Genomic DNA, 26,850 nt, shown 5'->3' with positions numbered 1-26,850 from the left:
TGATGTTGGGAAAGACACTCCATACCATCCATGTTCCTCATTTACTCATCTGTAAAATGGGATAATAGAGGGACCTCACAGAATATTTATAGGTATCAAATGGTTTTATACATGTGAACTATTTAGAAAAATGTCTGTCAAATACACATCCCTAGTTCTATCTAAGTTGTTTAATTTTCATTTGAAAGAATTATTATGGCCAGCTGAAGGTATGGAGAGCAGAGTGGTAGAAAAAAAATGTCATTTGGTGAATAATAGCAGCTAAGAGGAAAAGGAAAATGTCCTAGTCTGCCTGTATGCAAGGGCAATCCTGATGTCTCCCTGAGCAGTTTAATCAAATATTGATTTTCCACCTCCCTGTTCTGTGTCTTAAATCCCAGGGGTGTCTCCCTTCCTTCTTTCCCCAAGGCCAAGACTCTCGGACAAATGACAGTGCTAACGGGCATAGCCCTCCTGGCTCCCTGCACTAGTTGATGAATCTTCTGGAAACCAGTCCCACCACCCTCGAGTATGAAATAGTTCTGGTGAAAAGTAACAAGAACCCAGTAAAACTACTGGAACTAGGAACGGTGACGTGAATAAGAAAGAACACAGATCCAGGAGCAGTGGCACATGCCTATGATCCTAATCCTTGCAACTCGGGAGGCTGAGAGTAGAGGATGATGAGTTCAAAGCCAGTCTCAGCAATGGCGAGGCACTAAGGAACTCAGTGAGACCCTGTCTCTAAATAAAATATGAAATAGTGCAGGGTGTGGCTCAGTGGTGGAGGGCCTCTGAGTTCAACCCAGTACCCCCAAAAAATAAATAAAAGACAGAAAGAACACAGAGAGAAAACTGACAAGACTAGATAATTGATTGACATGAAAACAGGAAGAAAGAGGGAGGGGTCCAAGGACAGAATCGAGGTTCTGAGCTTACGGTGACCCTGTTTAATCTGTGAACGACATGTCTACACTCAAGGCTACTTGATGAATACTACACTCAGAGCCACAAAGCAAGACTGCTCTCTTGGCTCCAGAGCTCATAACCATCTGCCTGCTGGGCGTTTCCACTGAGAGCCTCACAGCAATATGCACTCAACAGACCCAAGCCATCCTTGTCTCCTGGAATGGCCACTCTTCTAATGCCCTGACTGGCCACTCACTTGACTGCTTAAGGCAGAAACCTGGACACCATCTTTGTCCCCTCCGTCCTCCTCCCCACCTCTGTCCAACTGAGAAGTACCACTGCTATCAGCCCAAGGCCACGCGTGCAACTCCAACCTCGCTGCCAACCATCTGCCCAGAACCATAGCTCAGTGCTGAACTGCCAAGGCCACGATGCCCCAGCCTCTACCTGGCCTTGGCTCTGTTTAGGTAGAAGGCTGCTGAGGACACAGACGCGGTGAAGTGAACAGCTTGCCGAAAATGGCTTCTCAGCATAAGAAGCGACACTTCTGACTGACTTCCGAAGCTCCCTGCTCACACCCAAGTGGATTCTCCAGGGTCTTGTCTCACTTCTCTCCTCCCAGAGCCCACACACTGCTCTTTCTTTTTTTAATTTTTATTTTTAATTTTTTTTTATTTTATTGGTTGTTCAAAACATTACAAAGCTCTTGACATATCATATTTCACACATTAGATTCAAGTGGGTTATGAACTCCCATTTTTACCCCAAATACAGATTGCAGAATCACATCAGTTACACATCCACATTTTTACATAATGCCATATTAGTAACTGTTGAATTGTGCTACCTTTCCTATCCTCTACTATCCCCCCTCCCTCCCCTCCCATCTTCTCTCTCTACCCCATCTACTGCAATTCATTTCTCTCCTTGTTTTCTTTTCCTATTCCCCTCACAACCTCTTATATGTAATTTTGTGTAACAATGAGGGTCTCCTTCAATTTCCATGAAATTTCCCTTTTCTCTCCCTTTTCCTCCCACCTCATGTCTCTGTTTAATATTAATCTTTTCCTCCTGCTCTTTCTTCTATGACTCAGAGTGCACATTCCCCACCCCAGGGCATTTGCATGTACTTTTCTTTCTTCTTGGAACATGGCCTTCAGACCACTGAACTGTGTCTAACTAATGTTAAGTGAACCTTCATGTCACAACTTCACATCACTTCCATAGTGACTCCTTTACACAGTCCAGTTTAGGTTTCATCCCAGTGTTTTCTTAAAGTATTCTCTTTCTTTTTCTTATCATACGTTCATCATAATTTATTGAAATGCTTTTTACTAATTGGTTATGTCAGTAGACAGTGTGTTTGTTTTGAGAGCTAAATTTCCAAGTTGAATTTCCAGTTCATGGCAGACCACAAGGCCTAGGAGAGGAGAGGACTGAAGAGGGACTGATGTAAACGTGCAATGTTGCAGGGCCATGAGGTGGTGGAAGGGGGAGGGCGAGGCAGAGGGAGTTCAGGGAGAGGGCTTTGAGAAATCCTGCATCATATCTAGCCCAGGAGGGAAGACAGGGAAGGTAGGGGGTGGGGGGAGAATGAACAAGAAGATTCAGAAAAGTAACCAAAGAAGAAGCAAGTTTTAAGAGAGGCTGGAAATAACAATGGTTTGTGCTCACTATTATATCCCCGATCTCCCGAAAGAAGCCTAACACAGAGCAGATCCTAAATGAATATTCATCAAATTAATAGCAAGGGTTAAAGTCTTCTGGAAACTACCAACAGGAAATGTATAAATCCAATGTGACACCTTCCTGCTTACTAACTATAGCTAGTGAATATAAGTGAATATAGCCCAGCTCTCTACATTGTAAAAACAAACAGTGCTTTTTCTTTCTTTTTTTTTCCCATTGGTCCTGGGAATTGAACTGGGGGGCTGAAGGTTGGAGAGTGGCAAGAGGGCTCCACCCCTGAGCAACATCTCTCTGACATTTATTTATTTATTTATTTATTTATTTATTTGCTTTTTTGTTTATTTTTATTTTGAGACAGAATCTTACTAAATGCTGAGGCTGGCTTTGAACTTGTGATCCTCCTGCCTCAGCCTCCTGAGCCACTGGGATCACAGGCGTGTGCCAGCATGTCAGGTAAACATTTTCCTTTTTAATAAGCTATGTTGCTATGCAGGTGGAAAAATGAAAAGGAAAACAATTGAACTTGGTAAAATGATGTGTTTATTCTAAAACTGAAGTTTTTGTATCCCACTCCCAGTCTTTCACTGCAAAACAAGATTTACAGCTGAATATGAATACACTTCTACTTTCTCTCAAATTAAGAAATAACATAAATATACAGAGGGACTCAATTTTGTTAATGCATTGCTCCATTGCAACTGAGAATATGGCTGAAAAAACATTCACTGACACCTCTGAAGTCACTTGTTCCCATCTACCCAAGGGCACACATAGATAAGTACATTGTTTTTTCTTTGCATTACAAATGACTATTTTCCTTTTCACCTGATCCCAACAGCTTGATCCTCCTCTGGAGCCTAGAACTCTGTTAATGGAAGTTCCTTCACTTGACAAGCTCTTCATTCAAAGAAGAAGTGATGCAGGTCAATCGATTCTTGGCAAGTCATATTCCATCAGGTAATAAAGGTTGGACAGTAAGCTTGTGTGTCTCCAGCATAGCTCCTGAGCCAAAGGCTTCTCCACTTACACATTTTGGAAAACTTGACCTTTTTATCCCTCTTAGTAAAAAAGGGTTCTTTTCTCCTCTCAAAATCAAACCACCCAAATCCCCCAAAAACTTGGCACAATAATGTGCCCATTTATTATTTCATCAAATTTCTTTCCCTTTTTTTAAGTTTCACTTTGACACAGGGTCTCACTGAGTTGCCCAGGCTGGACTCCAGCTTGAAATCCTCCTGCCTCAGGCTCCCAAGAACCTGGGATGACAGGTGTGTGTGCCCATGTGCCTGTGAATGCTGATCAGTGAACATGGTGACAGCTGATGGATGCGATGGAATCACAGTGAGAAGAAACCTCCGTGGTCCTGCCAGGGTCATGAATCTAGAGAGCAGCAAAGTGTCCAGAAGGGGCCTGTGAGAGAGGACAGCCCAGCACTGCGGGGTGAAAGGAAAGCTGCGAAGGTCACTCAGTGAGAAGGCTTGATCCAGATCTGCCTGTGGTCAGTCAGGGCAGGGACAGAAAGTCACACTCAGGATGCACAGGTTGACAGTCTACCTAAACGGTGGAGTCCTGACCTGAGCCCAAGTCCTGCCCCAGACCCTGCTGTCCATGGGGTCTCTGCACCTCATCCTCGTGGGCCTGGGATTGCACATCAGTGAACAGAACCCCAGAGGAACAGAGGATCAGAGCATCAACGGCAGGTGAGAAAATGGGTGCTTTCCCTGAGGCCTATCTTCCTCCCCAGAGGAGTCCTTACTTTCCTGCTGAAGCCAACTCATGCCTAGGTGCCTCGCAAGGGCACCAGACAGGGCCATGAGTCAGAATCCATGCCACCAACAGAGGGGAGGACCTTTTCTCTTGTGGCTTTGAGGCTTTTAATAACCCACAGTTTGTAAATATCATGATTTTAAGATTCCCTGTGTCCTCGAAGGTCCTGTTGGCCAAGACAGTGTTCCTATCACTGTGCAGTATTGGTCACTGTCCCCCGTGAGCCTGCAGGTTTTGAGTATTTCTCCAGTGACTCCTCAGCATTACTGCCCACTCTCCATCCCTGAAATCAATCCCTAAGACCAACGTTCCAGAGTCTCTCAAGGGCACACAGGCCTTGACTGACCACCTTGTTGACTGACCAGGCCCTTTCTCTGATGACCCTGCCCAGATTGACATGTTTTGATGGCCCTCCTCCCTTTCCTTCTCCTGTCCTGTGTTTTATTGCTTTCACTGCTTCATGCTTGTGACCACTCCATGTGCTCAAATCCCAAAGAACAGAGACACCTTTGGACTCCCTGCAGCACCTGTCACAGTGCTGAGAGTGGAGATCTGAGCCATATTCATTGTGGCTGTTTGACTTGAACTTTACCACAGGTGGGGAAAAAGCAGCATGCAGCCAGTTACCAGCTGGATGCTGAATATAGTGAAAAGGGCTTGAAACAACACACTGGAGTGAATTCACATCCCTAAATATTTGTCCCAGGATTTGCAAAATTACTTGTTTACAGTCTCGACTGTAGTAAATTAAAATTTGTATGCAGTGAATATGGGTATATTTACCTGTTAGAGTCTGTAAACAAGTCTGGATGGTGCCTTGCATTTTGCCAGAGGGAGTGGTTTGTAAAGTAATGCCAGTGAGCCATTAAGTGTGGAGATTCCTTATTGGTTGACTGCTATATCTAGTTTATGTTAATTAGATAAGCTGTGTGGAATGTATAAATACCCCTCCTGTCCTACAATAAACGGCTCCCACTCCTGCTGTATCAATCTATACAAGTTCCTCGTCACCCCCAGGTTATTTTGCTGCAGCCAGACTGTGGCATTTACCCATTAAACTGCAGCCCACACCTCACCCTGCAAGGCACTTTGAGGTTTGTGACTTCAGTGGGAGGAACTAGAGTTAAATGCACCTGGACTCTCCCTTGGCAGACTGACCTGTCCTCCCAGGCCGTGGGCTCCATGAGGACAGTACCTGTTCACTGGGGTCCTTGGATGCAATAGGTTGATGAAGCAGTTCATGAATCTTCTAAATATGTGAGAAACAATGACTTCACCATGGGGTCACAATGAGGTGGTCATAATAAAGAATAGCTAATATACAGCCTAGGTGCCAAGTTCCCTGCTCAGAATTTTATAGTCACCACATAATTCTGTTCCTCTTAGGAGCCTGTGAGTGAGACATCATCATCCCTATTGGGGAGATGAAGTGAACTGGCCAGCTGAGGTCACAGAGTCAGTAACTGTGAACGTGCCACGTGAACCCAGCTGAGACTCAAACATTTGAAGCACTGAGGGAAGAGGGAGGGAGGCAGCGATTCCTGGGGCCCAGGGTAATTCCTGGGGCTGGAGCTGAGGCTACAAAGGGAGGACCAGGGAGGAGCGAGAGGTTTCAGAAGGTCAGACCTGAGTAATAGAACAGGTTAACAGAGAGGAACCAAAGGAAAGGTCTGGCAGGAGGGAGAGAGGGGCGACTTTAGGAATTTGGGGTTCTAAGTTCCAAGGGAAAATCCATCTATGGAATTTGAGTGTGTGCAACCCAGTGTGAGAGGCAGAACGAGAATCTGCAGAGGAAGACTTCAGGAGTGTGAACTTTGGAACTACTTCTCAGAGATCCATGCTGGGGCCTATGAGCAAAGGAAAGATAAACAGACATGAACATAAAAACAACAAGAAGCAGCGTGCATTCATATGTGTGTGTACATGCATGTGCACAAAACACACACACAGACACACACACACAGACACACACACACACACACACACACACACCCCATTCATTCCCTGAGGGCTTGTGTCACATAGTTACGTTTCAGTGTGAATCTTAATCAAGTTTGATTTTCCTCTGACAGTTACTTTTCCCTGTTTCCGTGTTCTAGTTTAAGACTCGGTCTTCTTTTATGAAAAACCATATTCATACCAACATGAAAGTTCTTGTTTTCCATATAGAAGGAAAATTAGAAAACAATAGAATTGTAAGAAACAGCTTCATTGTTAGGACTGATAAATCGTACACTGCCCATCAGTCCATCTGTGGAGTAGCAGAATGTAACAGAGAAGTAGATCATTTGCATTTGAATACATAAGCAGCAGATCCTGTAAAAAAAGATTCCATTTAGCAGGGATGCAAGACCCTGGTATTTTGCAGGGCCAAATTGGTCTTTAACCGACATTGCTAGCTTAGGCTTCTGTTCTAGGTAACTCACTTGCTGGGAAAATAACACTGTCTTCAGAGTCAAGGCTATTTAATAAAGAACAGTAGAGGAAGATTTTTCATACTTGGGCTTAATGTCTTTGGGCAAATAATCTTGACTTGTGACTCACTTTCCTCATTCAGAAATGGGGAGAATAAAGAGTTTGCTTCTAGGACTGCGTGGGGCAGTAAGTATGTTCCTCTGCTTCCAAGAGCAGAACCGAGGAGGTGCCAAGTGGATCTTGTGCTGCTGCTTCTATTATCCATGGAACATTTGGCTACTAACCCTGGTCACAAATTTCCTATGGACAAATTAGCACTCATGATAAGACTGATGCACAGCTGCTTCTGCCACACAAAACACGACAGAGTGCTTCAGCAATTTTTATTACCAAAGATGTTTCTTTGGTTTGCAGTGTGGGAATGTAAGTTCTGGAGAAAGTGACTGCACAGGACCTTTCCACCCATCTCTCTTTGCCCTCCTTCTTCTTGTGAATCATGACTCCTCAAGCCCATGACCACACACCCAATCCTCACCAAGGACAGAAAATGTGAACATAGATGGTAATACAAACTCACCAATCTCACTGTTCAACAGGCAATTTGTCTATAATAACAAGTCTCAACTGTTCAAAACTACAGTTAAAATTAAGCATAATTTTCTTTAAAAATTGGCTAGTATTAGTCAATTGAAGTTTCATTTCTTTTTTTCCCCTAAATACACATTCGTAATAGTAGGCTTTATCCCTCCTGCTAGCGAATTAAATGAATTTCAGTTGCATTTAGTACTTAGAGGTTAAGTGAGTACAAAGACACTAATATTAAAAGGACAGAGGAAGCCACCTGAAGCTCCCTGCAGCTCCCTGCAGCAGCCAGCAAGCCCTTCCTCAGGGAGGGGAAGGCACGGGCACCTCAGGAGCCCAAGGGGAACTGCTTGGATGTGTCACTCACGGCAGGGCACAAGAGCATCGCAGGCAAGCAAGAATCCCCTAGGAGGCAGTCTGAGCCCTGTGTGAAAACCCCTGATTCAACCCAGCTGCAGGGTGCCTGGCTTACACTTCACTTGTTACACTTAATCTTTGCTGCAATAAGGAGATGAAATATTTTGTTTCTCTTTGGTGAAAGGAATAAAATCTGTAAAATGAGCAGTTAAAATAACATCGTGTGTGTGTGTGTCAAAGCCTCATGTTTGCAAATACAGCTGAAATGGTACATGTATCTCATTTAGATAGATGCTAGTGGACATACTAGTAAAATAATTATTATTAAAATTTCATCTACCCCTTCATTTTGTCATTATTATTTAAAGGGTCAAAGCTGTCTATGTAATGTCTGGATTAAGATACCAATCTGTACCAGCTCTTATTTCATAAGACTCTTTGCTCTGTAGAAATCTGTGTCAACTTAAGTGAACAAATGACAATTTTCTTATGGATCAAGAAAATGTACATCTGCTTATATTTACCATCTATAATAGCTTTTTCAGACTCATCTGTTCTCTAGAAACAAATTTGGCATTTGACACTGATCTCCTGTGACCCCTGAGATGGTCTTAATGCTTCCTTTTGTTTAAGGTTCTCAGAAACACAGACTTAATTAGATCCAAGCACACGGTGATTGATTTCATTCATGCAGAACTTGCTCTATATTGTACTGTGCATAATGTTATATGGCACATTCACTTTTATTTTGTGCATTTATAATTGCTATATGTTTTGTATGAAAAGAGGTAATTTGAGCTGTTGAAGGAGTAAGGTGATATTATAAAATAGAACAGCAGATAGTCACACTGTCAAGGAATGTCATTTTTCACATTTTTAAACTCATGAGTGCTCAACATTAAACTACTAGAGTTTTAGTACCATGGCCCATGATCTATTTTATAGTATATACTTATTGATATATTGACATCTATATCTATTATTATAATACTATGGTATATATTATATATGTTATACATTGATATGGATATAATATCTACTGACATGCTTATCTATATAACATTCATCAGATATTCATTGTATTAGACTCAATTATATCCTGTAACTCAATACATCTTGCTAATATATTTGGTCACGTCACATGTATTACAAAGTCCCTTTGTAAGATAACTTTTTCATAGGACACTCAGAAATACACAAAGATGGCTCTTGACCCACAAATCACAAAACAGGAACAACAATATTTAGACCTATTTGTGGAGCAGAGTATTCTTACTACGATGGTCTTCTGCATGTGTACAAGACTTCTTTGTATATTCCTGCAGCTAGGAGGGAAATAAAAACCCTTTAGATTGTTTAAGTAAATACCAAGCTGTTAAACATTAGTTCAAGTAACTGTATGAGATAAATATTGATTCAGACATGTAATAAATCTATGAAGATGACTTCTCCGCGCTTACTTTGAAGAGATTTTCCCCAGCAGGGCAAGGATGTCATTTCCTTGATGGCAGATGCGGTTTTAAGACTTGTCGAGGAGGAAGCATGTCTTGCTTAGGCATCTCTGCTCTTCTCCAGCTGAGGAATGCAAGCCAGGGTGCACTATTATTGTTAGACTACAAAGAAGAGACCACCCCAGTGGCTCGTGTGAACACTGTCACAGCTGCTCCTCTTACCTTTGAAATCGTTCAGGGTGATGCATGAAGAAGGGGCTGCTTTTATCAGCCTCCCATTCAGGGTATGTTCAGCCCACTGAGGAAAATACTTGTGATACACTGCTGACAGAAAACAAAACAGAGCCCACACTGCGGGCTGCTGCCAATCAAGGCCTGCAGCTGTGATGGGGGGCATCCGATGACTCCACAGGCTTGTCACTAGGACCTGTGCTTCACTTATCAGTGATCACAGATCTCCATTGTCCCTAAGCAAGGGGAGCCCCTAAAAACCCCTGGATCACCAATGCTGACATGCATACATGGATTGATGGATGGATAGACAGACAGATAGGCAGAGAGAAAGACAGGATGAGTGAATATATGTATATATTCCTTTCCACAAAGCACATCTTTGCTCCCATTAGATTGAATCTAATGATTAGCAGAGGGAAAAAAGTTTGAGCTGCCAACTCCATATCACCCCATTCGGATAGCATCACTCAAGTCCAGACTCCTACTCTTTCTCCCCCGAGCTACCAGGGTGGCTCACCTGCCTCCATGGCCCCTCCAGGGAGTTTCTATTGTGCCACTCACCCTTCCCCAGGGACTCCAGCCATGCGTGGCTTTCCCCTGGTAATCCTTACCAGACAGCTGCCCCAGCCTCCTGTGCCTGGTCTGCACAGCCCTTCTCTCATGTACCTGGCTTCTCCTTGGTCTTCAAGGTTGAGTCTCTTTCTATGATCAAATCTTTATTAAATGCTGTCATGGCATTAGTGAGTCTTCTTCCATTGCACTTACTAATGTGTCAATAAGAAATGATCAACTCTAATTTTCTATGTTAGCAATTCTATCACTGTTTATCATATCAATGAGCACAGGGTATTGAAGTTATGTGTCTCCCATCCCAAATTGCCAAAACATCATGACTTAGGACCTACTGTGAGCACCATGCCAAGCTCTGGGTGTGTGCTGAAGACCAAAACTGCCTCAGTCCTGACCCTCTCCTGTAAATTTTTTGTGGTACTGGGGATGGAATCCAGGGCTTTGTGCATGCTAGGAGAGTGCTCTCCACTGAGCTCTAACCTGATCTCATGACCTTCCTACCTTGGCTCCCCAGGTAGCTGGAGTTGCAGACGTGCTCTTTTGATGCATATAGTTTAAAGAAAAAAAAATGACATAAAGTAAGTTTCAAGTTACAAATCTAATAGGTGTGGGACAGGTCAGGGGAACTGGGTGTGGAGGTTGAGGCTGTTGAGGTCAAAGTCAGGAGGGGGGTGAGGAGGAAGAGCAAGGGTCAAGGGTCGGGGCCCACAGGAAGGGAGAAGAAAACCTAGTTAAGGCAACAGCAGTTGCATGGGCTTGGAGAAATACCCTTGAGCAAAGTGTGAAAGAAAGAACTGTGGAAAAGAGTAAATGCTGGGCTTTGTGAGCTTTTCAATGAAGTGTGGACCTGACCCTGAGGGTTCTAGAGAACCAATGCTGTACACTGGCAGGTTCCCAGTGCTCAAAACGGTCTTCAAAAATCACTGACACGGTAGATCTGCATCATGTATGAAAGGCACTGAGTAGAGAAGATGCTACTTTAATATTTTAAAGCATTAGGTAAGTGCCAGGTGCGGGGGCACACACCTATGATTCCAGAGGCTTAGAAGGCTGAGGCAGGAGGATCATGAGTTCAGAGCCAGCTTCAGGAACAGCCAAACGCTTCTCAACTTGGTGAGACCTCTCTCTAAAAAAATACAACATAGGGCAAGGGGGTGTGGCTTGGTGGTCCAGTGCCCCTGAGTTCAATCCCAGGTACCCAAAAATAAAAAAAAGCCTTCGATGAAAACTTTAGTAAACTCAGAATTCCCATGTTCAGGTCCGTCTCATTATTTCAAAGTCATCTATTTGGGAAAACTTAGACCAAGTAACACAAGATCCACATTTCTATTCAATTATATTTTATAATCTATAAAAAGAAAACTCCTCCAAAGTACACATTCATGAATAATGAATAATTTAGAAAGTCTAGAACAGATTTTTACATTTTGATATGTGTTTGTGTGATACATATAATATTCCATTTGAAATAATGCAACAGTGTAGGTTATCAAACCGAGACAAAAATATCAATCAACATATTTAACAGCAGCAATATGTTAATGGGTCTGATTTAATATATATATCATCCAATATCTTTTAATGGAGCTTATGAATTTGTATATATCTTATTAAATATCTTATTAAGCAGCTCATTACTTTGAATATATCTTATTAAGTATCTTTCATTTCTTAGTTTCATTAATATTCAGCCTTACATTCTTAATATTTTCTTTCATTCAATTTCAAGTGCTTGAGTTAGATGTTCCCTGCCTTGAGTCTGAGTGCTGACCAGCCCATAGGTGCCTTGCGACTCCAGACCGAGACAGCCAAAAGCACAGAGGAAGATTCTGAAAGGAAATACATTCATTGCTATTTTTTTCTTGATATGATGAATTTACTTACTGCCTTTTAAAAAGCGGCTGATTAGCTTTTCAAAAGCTGCTGGAAATAAATTATAAGGAATATACTAATAGATGATACATATTCAGATGGACAGGACAATGATCTTCTCGGGGTTCAAACTGTCACTGTGGAACTGCAGGTTTCCACACACACTCTGGGTCACCTCCTCAGGTATGGGGAACTAGAAAGACGTTCCTCCTGGCTTCACAGCAAAGCAAGCTAGACAAGTCACAAGTTCAAGACTTTTTTGAATCTATCAGAGCGCTGTGGTCACAGGGCCACCCTGAAGCCCAAAATTCAGAAAAAAAACCCAACTGCAGAGAAGCCAGCACTTGTCCTTGGGGCAGAAACCACAGCAATCGGGGGAGGTACAGACTGGAGGAGGAAGAGCAGAGTGGAGCCCCGGGGGCCTCGGATAAAAGGGAGGCGCAGGGTTCGAATCCTCCATCTGACCTTCTCCAGGGACCCCACGGGCTTCATCTGTGTCTTCTTTGGTTAAACAGCAACAGTCCTGGCTGGGAAGCACTGGGAAGGAGATTCCTCCTCAGACTCTTCCCCACCCACACCCCAGGGAAAAGCCTTAGGGGGAAGGGGGAAGAAAAACACTACTGCCCCAGGGAACCATCAAATAGGGGGCAGCCCACAGCAAGGGAGTGGGGAGGACTGCCAAGACCACCCACCCTCAAGAGCAAATGGTACAATGTTGGCTTGCTGGGAAAGAAGCCCCCCCCTCCACCACCGCACTAAGGGGAGGTGTGAGGAAAGAAGTGTTTGAGAGCAGCTAGGAGACAGAGAAGGAGTAAAACCCCCTGGAAATCCACCCCACGCCACGCACAAGGTATCATCCGAGGGGCAGCCGGCAACCATACCAAGTCTCAAATTGCCTACCTCCCCCTTCCTCCCCACACTGAAGGCCCCACAGGAAAACACGAGGGGCTCACCTGCAGGTACAAGAATGACTTACTTCTACCTCAAATGTTTCCATTATGATTGCTTTCAACAAGCAATCATAAAAATCTAAAATGATAAAAATTATTGCAAAAGAGGACCAAAGTTGACGAATGTATACTACCCATTTTTGAGGTGTATGATAAATCTAGTGTGATCAAGACAGCCTGGTATTTGCTATAGATACACACAGAGACTGTAGAGATAGGTCAGCATTAACACAGGAAGCTCATGTTATACAAAGCTGCAAAGGTAGTCAATTGAATAAGGAGAAGTTTTTTCCACAAATGATAAGAACTGGATGTCCAGATGCAAAAAAAAAAAAAAAAAAAAAAAAAAAAAAGATGAACCTGGATCCATATCTCACCCTTCATACAAAAATCAGCTCAAAATGGATCAAAGCCTTCAGTGTTGAACTCTAAAGCATCTAGGAAAATCATTTTGTGATTTTGAGTTAGGTAAACAGTTTTTAGACCCTACCCCAAAAGTAGGATCCACAAAAGAAAAATAAATTGAAAACTTTTATCTGTATCAAAATTAACTTTCTGACACTGATAGAATAAAAAGTTAAACAAAAGACTGACAGAATATATTTCAGATTGAAGACTTATATTCAGAATACATGAAGAACCCTCAAACAATAATAAAAAAAAACTACTTTTTTTGAAATAGGAAGAAGACTGAAACAGACACTTCAGAAAAGATACAGGGGTGTCATAGAACGCTCAGTGCTACACAAATTAAGGACAGTGTCACTCCCCTGAGTTCTGAGGAGGCTGACTCCTTGCTACACAGTAAGCTGAAGGTTTGGTTTTTCAGAGGCAGATTAGGTTTACTTTATACTTGATATCCAGAACAGTGCTCATTCATTCCAGTGTTACATCTTTAAACATAAAAATGTTCAACATTATTAATTAATTAGGGAAATTTATAATTAGGGAAATTCAAATCAAAACTACCAGGAGATACCATAGACTCTCTGAACTGAATGAATCCTGAAAACATCAAGGATCTGGGCCACTATAGAGCGTGCACACAGCCACCTCCACCTGCACAATCACTTGTGAGGTTAGAGATTCCTAACATGCACCTATCAGGGCTCAGCAATGCCCCTTCCTGGTATTACTAACTGAAACTTGCAGCCACACACACTCACACATACAAATGTACATAAGTGCTAATAGTAGCTTTATTTATAATCCTCCAAACTTGGAACAACCCAGATTTTCTTCTGCTGGTGAATGGGTAAACAAACTAAGTATCCATACAAGAGAAGGCCACTCTGTCATTAAAGGAAAAAAACCAATACTTCATACAACATGGATGAATCTTAAATGCATTCTGTAAATGAAAGGACCCACATTCAGAAGACTGCATGTAAGACTACATGTATATGACACATAGACAAACAAAATTATAAGGACAGGTCAGTGGTTCCAAAGGTTGGCATGAGGGCAGGGTTCTACAAAAGACAAACAAATGGGAATGTGGGGGTGACAGCTGCTCTGTATCATCACTGGGGAGGATTCATGACTGTGTATCTGTCAAACTTACAGAAATGTATTCCACAGAGATTTTCAGATTCAATTTCACTGAATGCAAATAAAACTGATAATTTACTACTGTTAATCTGTCTCTGAAAAAACAAAACCTGCAGCTCCCTGCGGAGCAGCAAGAAGTCAGCCGAGTCAGAACTCAGGGGCTGACGTTATCCTTAATTTGTATACCACTGAGCAATTCATTTAGAAAAGAAACTTGTTAATGGGATGTCTTCTTCTCAGTTGGTATCTGGAGGTTCCAATGCTCTTAGACCAGCTCATTTCCATGGAAGGTGCCATCTGCTCCTAGTAGCACACTGAGTCAAAACCCTGTGTCTCTGTCTTCTAGGACAGGACCAGCCATCAGCTCTTGGTGAGCACACTCACCTCCTTGAAGATCTCCTGGCTCTGGGGACAGAGCCCTTCACATGTAGGACCTGCCCAGCTGTCTGCTCCCTGCTACAGTGTTCACCCCTCTTCTCCACTCCCTGGAGCTCAGCCCAGGTGTCACTTACTATGCAGGTCTTTGAGACACACTGCTCTAAAGCTACCAGGTAAGAATCTCAACATCTGTACTGCTAGAACAGGCATCAAGGTCCATCACGACTGTAATTAACTAAGGAACCAAGGAACTGGGGAAGAAGGAGCCACCTACATATCACTGACCATTAGATTTTTAGCAGTTAGCAAAGGACCCTGAAAAAAGTGAGGATCGATAAATACTTACTGACTGAATTAATGAACAAGTAGGTTTATTTTAGTGTTGATATCCAGAACAGTGCTCATTTGTTCCAGTGTCACATTTTTAAAAGTAAATTCAACAGTTCATTGCTGGCTCACACTCAGCTCCAAGGGAGCTGTTTTAGTTAATTTCATGTGTTAATCTGGCTGGGCCGGGGGGTGCTCAGGCACTTGTCAAACATTGCTCTGGGCATGTCAATGAGGGTGTTTATGAATCAGTGGACCAGTGAGCAGACTGCTCCCCTCTTGTGGGGGGAGTTGAAGCCCTGTCTAGAAGAGAGAGCTGATGTGGCCACCTGATGCCTGAGATGGGATACCAGCCTTTCCTGTCTTCAGACTCAAAAAACTCAGTCCTTCTTGGGTTTAGAGAATGCTGATTTTCAGACTAACACTTCAACTACCAGCTCTGTGGATTCTCAGGCCTCTGAATTCAGATTGGAACTATCTGTTGGTTTTCCAGGTCTGTAGCCTGCTAATGACAGAAGCTGGAACTTCTAACCTTCCATAACTGTCAGCTAATTCCTTATAATAAATCTATTTGTTAGTGGTTTCTCAGGAGAACTCTAATATAGGACCTCCTATAAATTTTTCTCTTACATTAGTTACTTTCTTAAATTCCTGACATACTTGAACTTTTTTAGGCACACTCTGTATCTTGTACCCACAACGCATCCATTTTGCTTCCTACCATCTTTGCAGTGCTGCCCCCACTTCACTGTGTCCAAGGACTGAATATGGCCCACTGTGTGACTTTTTGGTTTGGGTTCTAGGAAGAAACAAACTAAACTGCTCTCCAGAGATCTGCTAAACCTACACAAAAACAAACAAAACAAAAAATGTGTCATCATTAGGAAAAGGGTCTACTTTTCAAATATGGCAAAACCTAGTGTGGTCACTTCAGAGGAATACTGGGGACTCAATATTTTCTTTAGACTTCAGAGGTGCTCTAAAGAAACAATCCTGTACTGACCCGGTATTCCAATTCCGAGTGCAGGGGTCACACAGTTCCTTAGCTGTCATGCTCCTGGTGAGTACGTCAGCGTGTCACCATAAAAATCTCAAAGGCAAAGCTCCCTCCACACACCACCTCACCATCACTGGCTCTGGCCCACTGTAATATCGAGGGAAGTGCACCTTCTGAGAAAAGTCTGATTTTTTAATATCAATAATAGTTCTATTTCATGCCAGCAAGAGCATTTCCCCAAACCATGTATTTCCAACTAAAAAGTTAAAAATAATAGATATTGATAAATAAAACTTGAACAAAATGTGGCTCAGTACAGCCCTGGCCTACCATGTGAGGCTCTGGGTTTGTCCTCTAAAAACACAAAGTAAATGATTTAAAAATTCTAAAAAAGTTGGACAATACAAAAAAACTAAAAATATTTGCAGCTATTTGAAATAAACAGCATTACTTCTTTAAACACTTTTTCAATTGAAGGTCACAGTTTAACTAACTGCCATAGGCTCCCAACATTTCCCCAATCCTCGAATGCTGTTAGGTCCACTATTTTTGTTCAAATAATAGTACCAGAGAACTCATTTTCAATCAAAGGCAAAGTTATATTTCATTAAATTCATTGATCTTTGAGAGAGAATGTGAAAGCAATAAAGAAATACAGATAGAAAGAATTCACTGAAGACCACACACCCTAAGCAAATGTGTGTCTCCAGCATGTTTTCTGAGATAAACTCTTCAATCATGTTTGTTATTAAATAGCACCAAAATGCACTGACTCAACACAAGGCATTTCTTTGTTATGGACTTGGGAGAACACGATGTAGGAATGCGAGGAGGAGCAACCAGACAGGACTCAGACAGGAGAACAAGCCAGATGGAAAGGAGCAGAGAAAGGTTCTGGGACTCACACTCTGAACAGGAAGGTAACTCTCCCACTGCAGTGCACTTGGGACTCAGAACTCCTCAAGTTTCCTGCATGCACACACACACACTGTGCCTTCCAGTGATTCTAAAAGTGAGAAGAATACTTCAAACTTTAACTCCCTGAATGCTAAAATTCCAGTTATTTCCCTGGCCTATGAGCAAAGCAATATTGATGCAATAATCATGGAATGTTACTGAAACACAGTTTTTAGGAGCGATTTCTCATTCTGCTCTAAATATACAAAGATTTTGATTTGTCATGCGATTGTTTACCCCTTCCTAAGTCTCCTAAATAGTGCAGTAAGAAGGAAAAATAGATTTTATCTGAAAAACTGTGTGCATCTGGTGAAATAAAATGGGGACAGAAGAGAAAATTTTGAATACAATAATAGCAAACCAAAATTACTGATCTACTTGAAAGCAGTGTATTATTTCAAACTGCTCTACTTCCAAAAGTGGATAAAGAACCAAAATTCTCAAGTAATAAACACAGGGAATCATATTCAAACCCTGAAAAGTATGTCTAAGGAGTGATACAACTGGCAGCTGTTTTTAATCAGTGGCTTTCTCCTTGGATGTGATGGTTACAGGAATGAAAGGTATTTGTCTCATAAATCAAATATATTTGGTGTATATGCTAATTCATTTTCTCCTTCAAACACACCTAAAACTTGAACATAAACAACCATCTAGCTATGGTCCAAATTTCTGCATTCCTCCCAAAATTCACAGATTTAATCCTAGCCTCCAACGTGTCAGGGGTGGTCTCTAGGCAGTGAGTGGGTAGAGGGGCACAGCCCTCAGGAATGGGATATTAGTGCCCCTGTAAAGAAGATCTCAGAAGCTGGCTCATCCTTTTGCTACCTTATGAGGACAGAGCAAGAAGGTGTCAGCAATGATCTTCTGTGATTTATCAGAATGTGCCTTCAATACACAAAGATTGCTGTTGCAGGTTTCATCTTGTTGCTGCATGCTAGCTACTGCAAAGTCACCAAGGTGCACCCACCCAAAGTACCCTCAGATAAGACACTGTTTAAAGTATCAATACTTTTTTCTACATTCATCATCAATTACCTTGATTTTAAGAAGTTTTAAAAATCAGATTACACTTAGGCTATGTTTTGGATAAATGTCCCATAAAGGCCTATGTGATAAACATCAGGTCCCCAACTTGTTGTTACTGGGAAGTAACAGAACCTTAAAAGGTGGGACCTACTTGGAGGTCTTCAGGTCACGAAGGGGGGCTTTGAATGAGACAGTGGAACCCTTGCCCTTTCCTCGTCCTCTTTCACCACCAGGCCATGAGAAGAGTCCTTCTACTTTGCCACCAGTCCCACCCGAGGCCTAAAGGCAATGGGTTCACCTCATCAGGGACTGGAGCCTCTAAAACTGTGAGCTAAAGTAAATCTTTTCAAAGTTGATTAGCTCAGACGTTTGTTATAGTGAAAGTTTACTGACACCAAGTAGCATTAGCATATTATCTATTTTGAATATTGGAGCTGAAATGCCATTATCATCTGGTGAAATTTAGCATCAAAACAGTATAAATCTAGGGGCTGTGCAGGGGGCTCAGTGGCAGAGTACTTGCCCAGAGCATGAGGTCTGCTTGCTCTAAAAAGCAGTTCTGAGCACTGAGTACTTTCTGAAATCATTGACCATCTCTTCATTAACAAATTGTTAAATTGTCTAAAAAACCCAGACTTTAAAAATTAAGTTCCTACAGAAGATGAGAGTAAAGCAGAAAAATTAAAGTACTAGTAATTTTCAATCAATATATCATGTATTCTCTTGGAAAACAAACTTAGATTCTATCTTCTTTTCTTAGAAACAAAGTTACCCCAATCATTATCTAAAGCATGTGGAAAAAGAAGAAGAAAAAGAAGTATCATTAGTACTTTCAACCAGTTTGGGATGGAATATTACCTATTAGTTTAAAAGAAAAACCAAAAAAACCTAGTAAATGTACTTGAAAATTAAAATCAGGAAAAAGTTTGCCCAAAATGTGGGATAATATGTGTCCCTGAATTTCTGCCTAGTGACTACAATACTTTCACATTTTTTAAGAGAGAGAGAGAGAGAGAGAGAGAGAGAGAGAGAGAGAGAGAGAATTTTAATATTTATTTTTTAGTTATCGGTGGACACAACGTCTTTGTTTGTATGTGGTGCTGAGGATCGAACCCGGGCCGCACGCATGCCAGGCGAGCGTGCTATCACTTGAGCCACATCCCCAGCCCAACTTTCACATTTTTTGAACTGTGTAGTCCTTGCTAAAACATAGCCCAGAGATATGGAACATGAAAACATAAAGAAAGATATAACCAAAGAGAAGAAGAGTCAGAAACAGAAAAACCACATTCGTTAAGCCTTGCTTGCCCCAAAGCCTGTGGTGGTACCTGGGTGCTTGCTGGTGGGAGTGAAGGAACTAGGAGTCCCCAGCCTCCAGACTAGGACTCACTGGCTGAAACCAGAGCTGGGACACGGGCTGGGCCAATACAACAATAAAAAAAGATGAAATTAAAAATGTGGGGAGTATGCTCAGTGGAGCACACAGAGCTAGCCGCAGTGGAGACAGCAAGTAACCACTTCAAGTCAATATTGAATCTAGAAGTCAGCAGCTTGCAGGAGGAACTTGACCTTCTCATTTGCAGCCCTCATAGTCGGTCACCCTGGGGACAGAATGGTAAGGTGATCAATAACCCCTGGAGTAAGAATAACAGAGTTCCAAGAGGGGGAATGAAACTCAGCACTCAGCAGAAGGCAGCAAACCCAGAAGCGTGTACTCGCGTCTAAGCTAAAGTAACTCAGAAAATTGCTAAGGGCTTAAAACATGCAATTGTATTGTTCAGAGAAATAAGGGCAGGGGCAAAATTGACTTTTTAAAAAGGAAATAACATAATGAGCAGAGGCATAAATCCAGTAAAACAAGGAAAGTCAAGGGCCTTCTGCAGGGTGAAGCACAGTAGGCCCCAGCACCAACCTCCCCTGTAGCAACTGGCAACTGAGAGAGAAAAATGACAACTGTATTTTTACCAACATGAGGGGGTTGCTAAAGCAAGAAAATGAGATGAACTGGAACTCCAGAGCAGGAGCTCTTTCAAAGTGAGGAACAAAGTGACTGCTGGTTTCTTCTCAGGGGTCATTTGTTGATTTGGGGACACGTGTAATTCTACAGGTGCAGACTAAGAATTGTGACTGGGCTGCCTTAAGGGATTCTACCAAGGGAGCAAAGACAGCAAGGTTTGTAGGAGTCAGTGTGTCCCTTTTAAGGAGCAGAGTGCATGTGTGATGGGTCCTGAACACAAGGTTCATTTTCCCTACGGGACTTTGCTAAACTGTGGGCTGTGCTTAGAAGCCTGAGAGACCAGGCCAGGTGTGTCTAAAGCCACCTTGAGGGCTCCACTGGCGGCATGTGAGAGAAGAATTCTGCTAAGCCAGAATGCTTGCTTTAAACACAAAACTCCAGGATGTGTAAGGAATCAAGGCCAAAAGCACCACACATTAACATCTCCCAGGGAAGTGAATTAACAAGTCCTCAGAGCTGAGCAGAGCTGACCAGCCAAACTACACCAAGCACAGACAGGAAGCAGAGGCCTTTCCAAGGTCAGCAAGGACCCCAGTCCAGCTTGCTCTCACCTGCACCAGTTCCTCACCAGCCTGGCCAAGCAGGGAGAGGGAAAGCCTTCTCTGCCACCATGATCATCTATCACCATCTGACATACAATTAAAAAATTGTTAGATAGGAAAAGGCAAAGATTAGGAGATTAGTAATCTAGAGAAAAAAGATAATTAATATAGGCTGAGAAAATACCCAGAGGTTAAAATAACTGTGATTAAAATATTGGAGAAAATAGATGTATATAAAAGGGTGAAAGATGGAGAATTCCAACAACAAATGGAAGCTACAAAAATCAGCAATGAAAATTCCATAAGAGAACTAAAGAACGTAATTATTAGGCATTAGGGATTCTGGATGCATTCACTACTATCCTGATTACAACACAAACAGAACAGAAATTCACAACACACAGAACCTGACAACAAAGCAAAAGCTGGTGGCCTAGTGGAAAAATGAAAATTCAATACGCACTACTACGAGCCCATAAATGGACAGACGTTCCAAGGGCAGTTGGAGGCATGTCGCAGAGTGGAAGATGAAAATGCACACCCCACGGTCCAGCAACCTGGCCCCCAGCAAGTGGGCTGCAGCACCTCTCCCTCCTTTACTCCTAGTACAGGTTTAAAAGGATGCTTGAGAATGTTCTCAGCAGCACAGCACTGCTTCATGAAGTAAGACAGCTGTGCACATGAAGAGTTTGAGCATTCTTTCAGCTAGGCTGCGACAGTCTAGGTGGGCAGCAGCATTGTGTGCTGCTCTCCCTCAGAGGACAGCTGGCATTATGGTATGTAAAGTGCCGCACAAAGCACGAGGGTCCATATAAAAAATTCATCAGAAATGATGTCATAAAGAAGCATATGCCTAACAGAAGGGGTACGAGATACAACATATGCCTAACAGAAGGGGTGCAAGGACAGAAGGTAGAAGTCGAGAGAGAGAAAAGTGAAGAACCATCAATGCTACAGAAACAGATAAAAAGCGGGGAAAGAACAGTCCATCATTGAGGGACTCTTATTTGACACAACAACAAGTGTCAGGGTGGTCTCCCAGTTTGCCATCTTGTCCTACCAAGCCACGCTGCCTTCCACCATGGACTCGAGTTTCCTGCTGAACTCTCAAAACCTAGACAACTGATCTTAAATTGTCATCACAGTTTCATTCTGTCTATGCTTCATATGGTGTGCCCTGGAGACACTCTTTCTTCCTACTCCACAGGGCAACCCAGGAAGCCATGCCACACACAGAAGACTCACTCCTGGTCCTGCAGATGTTGGCCTGAAATGAACACAGGCTCTGACATGACCAGGGTGAGGGTCGGGAGTTCCAGCTCTGTGCCAGACATCTCCCACGAAGACGCCAGGGTTCAAGGCCCAAGAGTAGGTTCACCCGGAGCTCCAACCAGACCCAGCCTTCAGGCACCCTCCAGCCCCTCCCCAGGTCCTGGATACTGGAAGGCGTCTTGCAGTCCCAGGTCACCAGGGGGCTCCCCTCTAAGCCAACTCTAGACAAGGGCCGTCCAACAAGACACACAAGGCCCTAACAGAAGTGGAAGGGGCAGGAATGGAAGAAGCCAGTCCAAGAACGTGATGGTGTTCCACTAACAACAGAACTGGAAAAATCATCAAACTCCAAAATTAGTTAAAAATACAATGAAAAAGCAACAACAGAAATTAATGTGTCTTATTTACCTTAGCTATTTTCGCTCTACAGAAATACGAATTCAAGCTCCATGAAGGTAGGACTCTGCCTACTCTGCTCACTGCTGGATCTCCCACAGAAATCAACCTAACACAGCTCACCTGATTTAGTACAAGATGCTTTTTTAGCCATTTACTTTTTCTTCAGTTTTTCTATTTTTCCTTATATTTTACTCTTAATACTAGGTGAAACACATAATATTGTATGAAATTTTTTATGAACTGTTCTTAAAAACACACAGCATTTGCTCTCAATATTTTCGGTTAAGAATTAATGATATTAGGGTTAGAGTTGTGGCTCAGTGGTAGAGCACGTGCCTAGCATGTGTGAGGCCCTGGGTTCGATTCTCAGCATTGCATATAAACAAATAAAGGTCCATCAACAACTAAAAGAATATTTGGGCTGGGGCTCAGTGGTAGAGCACTCACCTAGCACATATGAGGGACTGGGTTTGATCCACAGCACCACAAAAAGGTAAATAAATAAAATAAAATTATGTCCATCTACAACTAAAAAGTATTTAAAAAAAATAATTGATATTAAAAAAAAATTCATGACAACTAAATCTAAGAAATGACATACTGTGCCAAGTCAGAAGGGAACATGACAGTATGGAACTAGATTAATATGAAATTCCTTTTACCTCTCTTTGTTATTCAGGAAAATGGAACTCTGCAAGTTGGTACTTAATGTTAATACACAGTCATATCATTGCATGTAAGAAGTCAGCATACAATATTATGTGTTTCACCTAGTATTAAGAGTAAAATACAGGGAAAAATAGAAAGAAAAACTGAAAAAAAAGTAAGTGGCTAAAAAAGCATCTATTACTAAATCACTTCTTTGAAAGTTCCCCCAGCTTAGTATATCTGAGAATAAGGGTTTTTTCTTTATCAATTTCTCACTACTAATAAATTGTTTCACATGACTATGTGGAACTATCAACATTATCAGATTTTAAATGTTAAGAAAATAACAATATAAAAGCTGGTTTTGGATTTTGTTTTTGTTTAAAGTGAAAAAAAGATTTTGTGTATCTTTGCTTATATTTCATCTCATCACATAGCTACTTCTATCTCCATCAAAATACCACAACTCCTTGAAAACAATGGTCCTCTGTCCCACTGTCTGGCTATTAAATTACAACTATACATGCCCTGATAGAATATGTTCCTATTAAAATTCCTTGAAGGACCTATTGAAGAAGTCAGTTGACTTAGTCAATTTTCTGCTTCTGCAACAAAATATCAGAGAATGTGGAATTTATAAACAAGAGAGGTTTATTCAGTTCTCCATTCTGGAGGGTGAGAAATCCAGGATGGAGGGGCAGCATCCAGTGAGGAAATTCTTACTGGTTAATGTGGTAAAAGGGCAAGCAAGTGTAGACACAGGAAATATAGAATGGAAAGACAAAGTGATTAGCACCCACTATCAAGAATAGCACCTACTGTCAATCAGAAAAGCAGTGCTGGTGCGGTTTTCACAAATAGCTCTAAATGCTTCTTTCTTCCTTCAATTAGATAATAACTGTAAATTACACAAGAAAAAAAAAATATGAGGAACAACTGAGTAAGAGAAAAATTTCTTTTAGAAAAATCAATGATTCTATAGTGAGAGGTATGCTTAAGTATTACAACATCAAAAATATATAGTTATCAGGATTTTAAACATTTAGGTGTTAGAAATTTATATATGCATTCCAATAAATTACAAAATTATATAATTTTAATTAATTAGGGTATTCTTGAATTCTTTGAAAGTAATTGTTTTAGGTGTCATCCAAATAGTTCATGAACTTACTGATGACAAAGAGATTAAAACTCAGGTCTTCACTATTGATGGTTATCTTGAGAAAAAGTAATAAAAGATGTTTTTGTGTAGAGATCATTGTCTCCTAAGAGGGAAATTTTCATTTTCAAGACTCCCTCACTGGCTCAATCACAGTGACTGCAGAATGGACCCGCTCCATCACACCTGCCATCTCCCATCCGTGCCACAAGCATTAACTCAGGCATCCTCATAGACTGGTGAATGATGTAACAGTTTTAAGCCTGATTCTGATGACCAAAAGATGCATCCTGACTTCCACTGGACTGCACTGACAGATTAAAAGGCCCCAAGAGTCCTATACTTCTCAAAAGCAAAACTCTGTGTGCCACAGTTCGGCTGCAGTAAAATAACCGGGGGGTGATGAACAACTTGTGTACATTGATACAGCAGGAGCAGGAGCCATTTATTGTAGGACAGGAGGGGTATATATACATTCCACACAGCATATCTTAATTAACATAAACTAGATACAGCAGTCAACCAATAAGGAATCGCCACACTTAATGGTTCTCTGGCATTACTTCACAAACCATTCCCTCTGCAAAATGCCAGGCGCCATTCTGACTTGTTTACAGACCCTAACATCTGTGAGTTTAATAACCCCTACAACGTTCAGTTCTACGCTATCATTCCTCATTCTTAGCCACACTGTGAACCAGCCCTCACTCTCCAACTTCACTGCACACCAACTTCTACATCACTCCTCTTTTTATCAACTCCTTAAAAGAAACCTATTATTACAAATATGGAGAGAGATACTTCAAATGCCACTTAACTAGCTTGGACAGTTTACTTCACTTTCCACCCCTCAGTTTCCTCATACGTAAATGGGAATGACCTCACAGAACATTATGAAGATGAAATGGTTTAATATTTATAAAACTCTTAGAACAATGACCAACATACTGTTTGCTATAATTACTAAATATTATCAATATGCCTTCAAACTTTATATATTTCATGACACTAGATTTGAGGAGACCATAAAAACAAGCATCCCCCTTTTCAGAGCTACTTAAAACTGTTCCAATCGTCCAGGAGACACACTCATACAAACCTCCAGTGCACAGTGTTCCATAATCCTTGGGGCACAAACTTTTACCTGCTAAAGCCTAGTTAATATGGGGAGAAAAAGCTGTGTGACAAAATGAGTCATTCAAGTAGAAGGGAGTCAACAGCCAGCACACAATAACCAATTGCCACTTTCACAATGACTAAGGAAGTGACAGGCAAAAATCATATTCTCAAGAAATTATGTTTTCTTGAGCAGATTTTGAATCTGCAGTCACTTCAAAAAGCAAATTGCTTAGATCAGTCCACTCACCATGAACAAATGCTTAACTAAAATTAGGGGGGAAAATGTTCTCTGCACCACTCACTAAAAGCACTAAAATAATCCCAAAATTTTCACTACGTTATAAATATCACATAAACTTATAATTCAACTTTTCAATAAGTTAATATGGAAATAATCCCAAAAACACATTAGCAAATTTTCTTCAGATTCTCAATGCCTATAATGCCTTTTAAGGAGAAATTTTCATGTAAAAAATAATATACTATAAACAAAAGGTACTGGCTTCTACACTGAGAGTTCTTCTACTTCAGCTCACAGTATAGATAGTTCATCCTCCCTGAAAATGAGGCCTGGTTTCCAGGCAGCTAACTGTTCTTCTTTATCATAAGAACAGACTCCTCTTACCACTGACAGTTACTGTTAGAAACGGAACATTCTGTTATTAAACTACAATAGTTAAGACTTACTTTTAATCTATATACTGTGCATTACCAAGTTTTGTTTCTTCCCATACTAAAATAAACAGTTGTACTCACAACCACAGATTAAGCCCAACTGCACAGAACTAGTAAAAGTACCTCAAAAAAAAAAAAAAAACAAACTAGCTAAAAATCACTAATTGTTGCACAGAAACCAAAACACTATGACATTCTTTGCTGTTACCTTTTGGATGCTTCTGCTGGGTTCCTCTCACATTCCCCAGGCTGTACACGGCTTTGAATGTCTGGATCTCGTAGCTTGTCCTCATATCCTTGGAGTAGTCCACTGTAGCATATCTGGGCAACCAGACCTCTAACGAACCCTCCAACACACAAAGTATCAGAGTCCTGGGCTTTGCAGAAATGAAAGGCCAAAGCCTGGTGATGTAAACCTCTCTGCAAGCTTGTAGGTGAACTTGGCCATAAGAGTTCAGTACACAGGGCTGTCTTGCCACTACCAGGCCCTCCTACCAACAACACACCCCAGGCAGCTGCCTTTCCTGAGACAGCACCAGGGTTATTCCCAGAATTCATCACAAGCGAAGGTGTGTTGACAGCACTACTGCAGCAGCTGGATTTCTCCTGGAGGCAATGCTGAAGCTTGTGGAAAACCCACTCCCTACAGTAAAACTGCTTCCTGAGCAGTAAACTCGTTTGGGCCATTTTGCAGACTTTTTCTTCCCAAGGATTAGTCATAATAGGTTTTCTATCTTCCACACTGGCTAGGAGCTAGGTACACCAACAAAGTCTTTATATCCATTTGGACATAACTTGCATTTGAATGACAAAAGCAACCAGTTACAGAAAAATTCAACAGTCACAATTTATCAATACAATGTGCATGACTGTAGTTGCTTCCATATTCTTGATTAGCAGAGAATATATTAATTGTGAACAGATGCAAAAACAACTGGTTCCAAAGCTTGCCAATAGTTTTTGTATATCTTGATGGGTCATATAGCTCCATTGTTATGTCTGGAG

The 26,850-nt window shown here is 41.6% G+C and overlaps 1 protein-coding gene across 1 annotated transcript in view; it reads right to left on the bottom strand.

The window, feature by feature from the left end:
- LOC143389512 (ankyrin repeat domain-containing protein 50-like) overlaps positions 1–26,565 on the bottom strand; it is a 52,521-nt gene extending 25,956 nt beyond the window's left edge. Inside the window, exon 1 of the mRNA XM_076842523.1 lies at positions 26,054–26,565. Within this exon, the coding sequence (XP_076698638.1) occupies positions 26,054–26,565 (512 nt within the window). The remainder of the gene's footprint in view (positions 1–26,053) is intronic.
- Positions 26,566–26,850: the final 285 nt, after the last annotated feature.

Source organism: Callospermophilus lateralis, unplaced genomic scaffold, assembly GCF_048772815.1.
Source record: "Callospermophilus lateralis isolate mCalLat2 unplaced genomic scaffold, mCalLat2.hap1 Scaffold_63, whole genome shotgun sequence".
Lineage (NCBI taxonomy): Eukaryota > Metazoa > Chordata > Mammalia > Rodentia > Sciuridae > Callospermophilus > Callospermophilus lateralis.
This window is presented reverse-complemented; position numbering and strand designations above follow the sequence as displayed.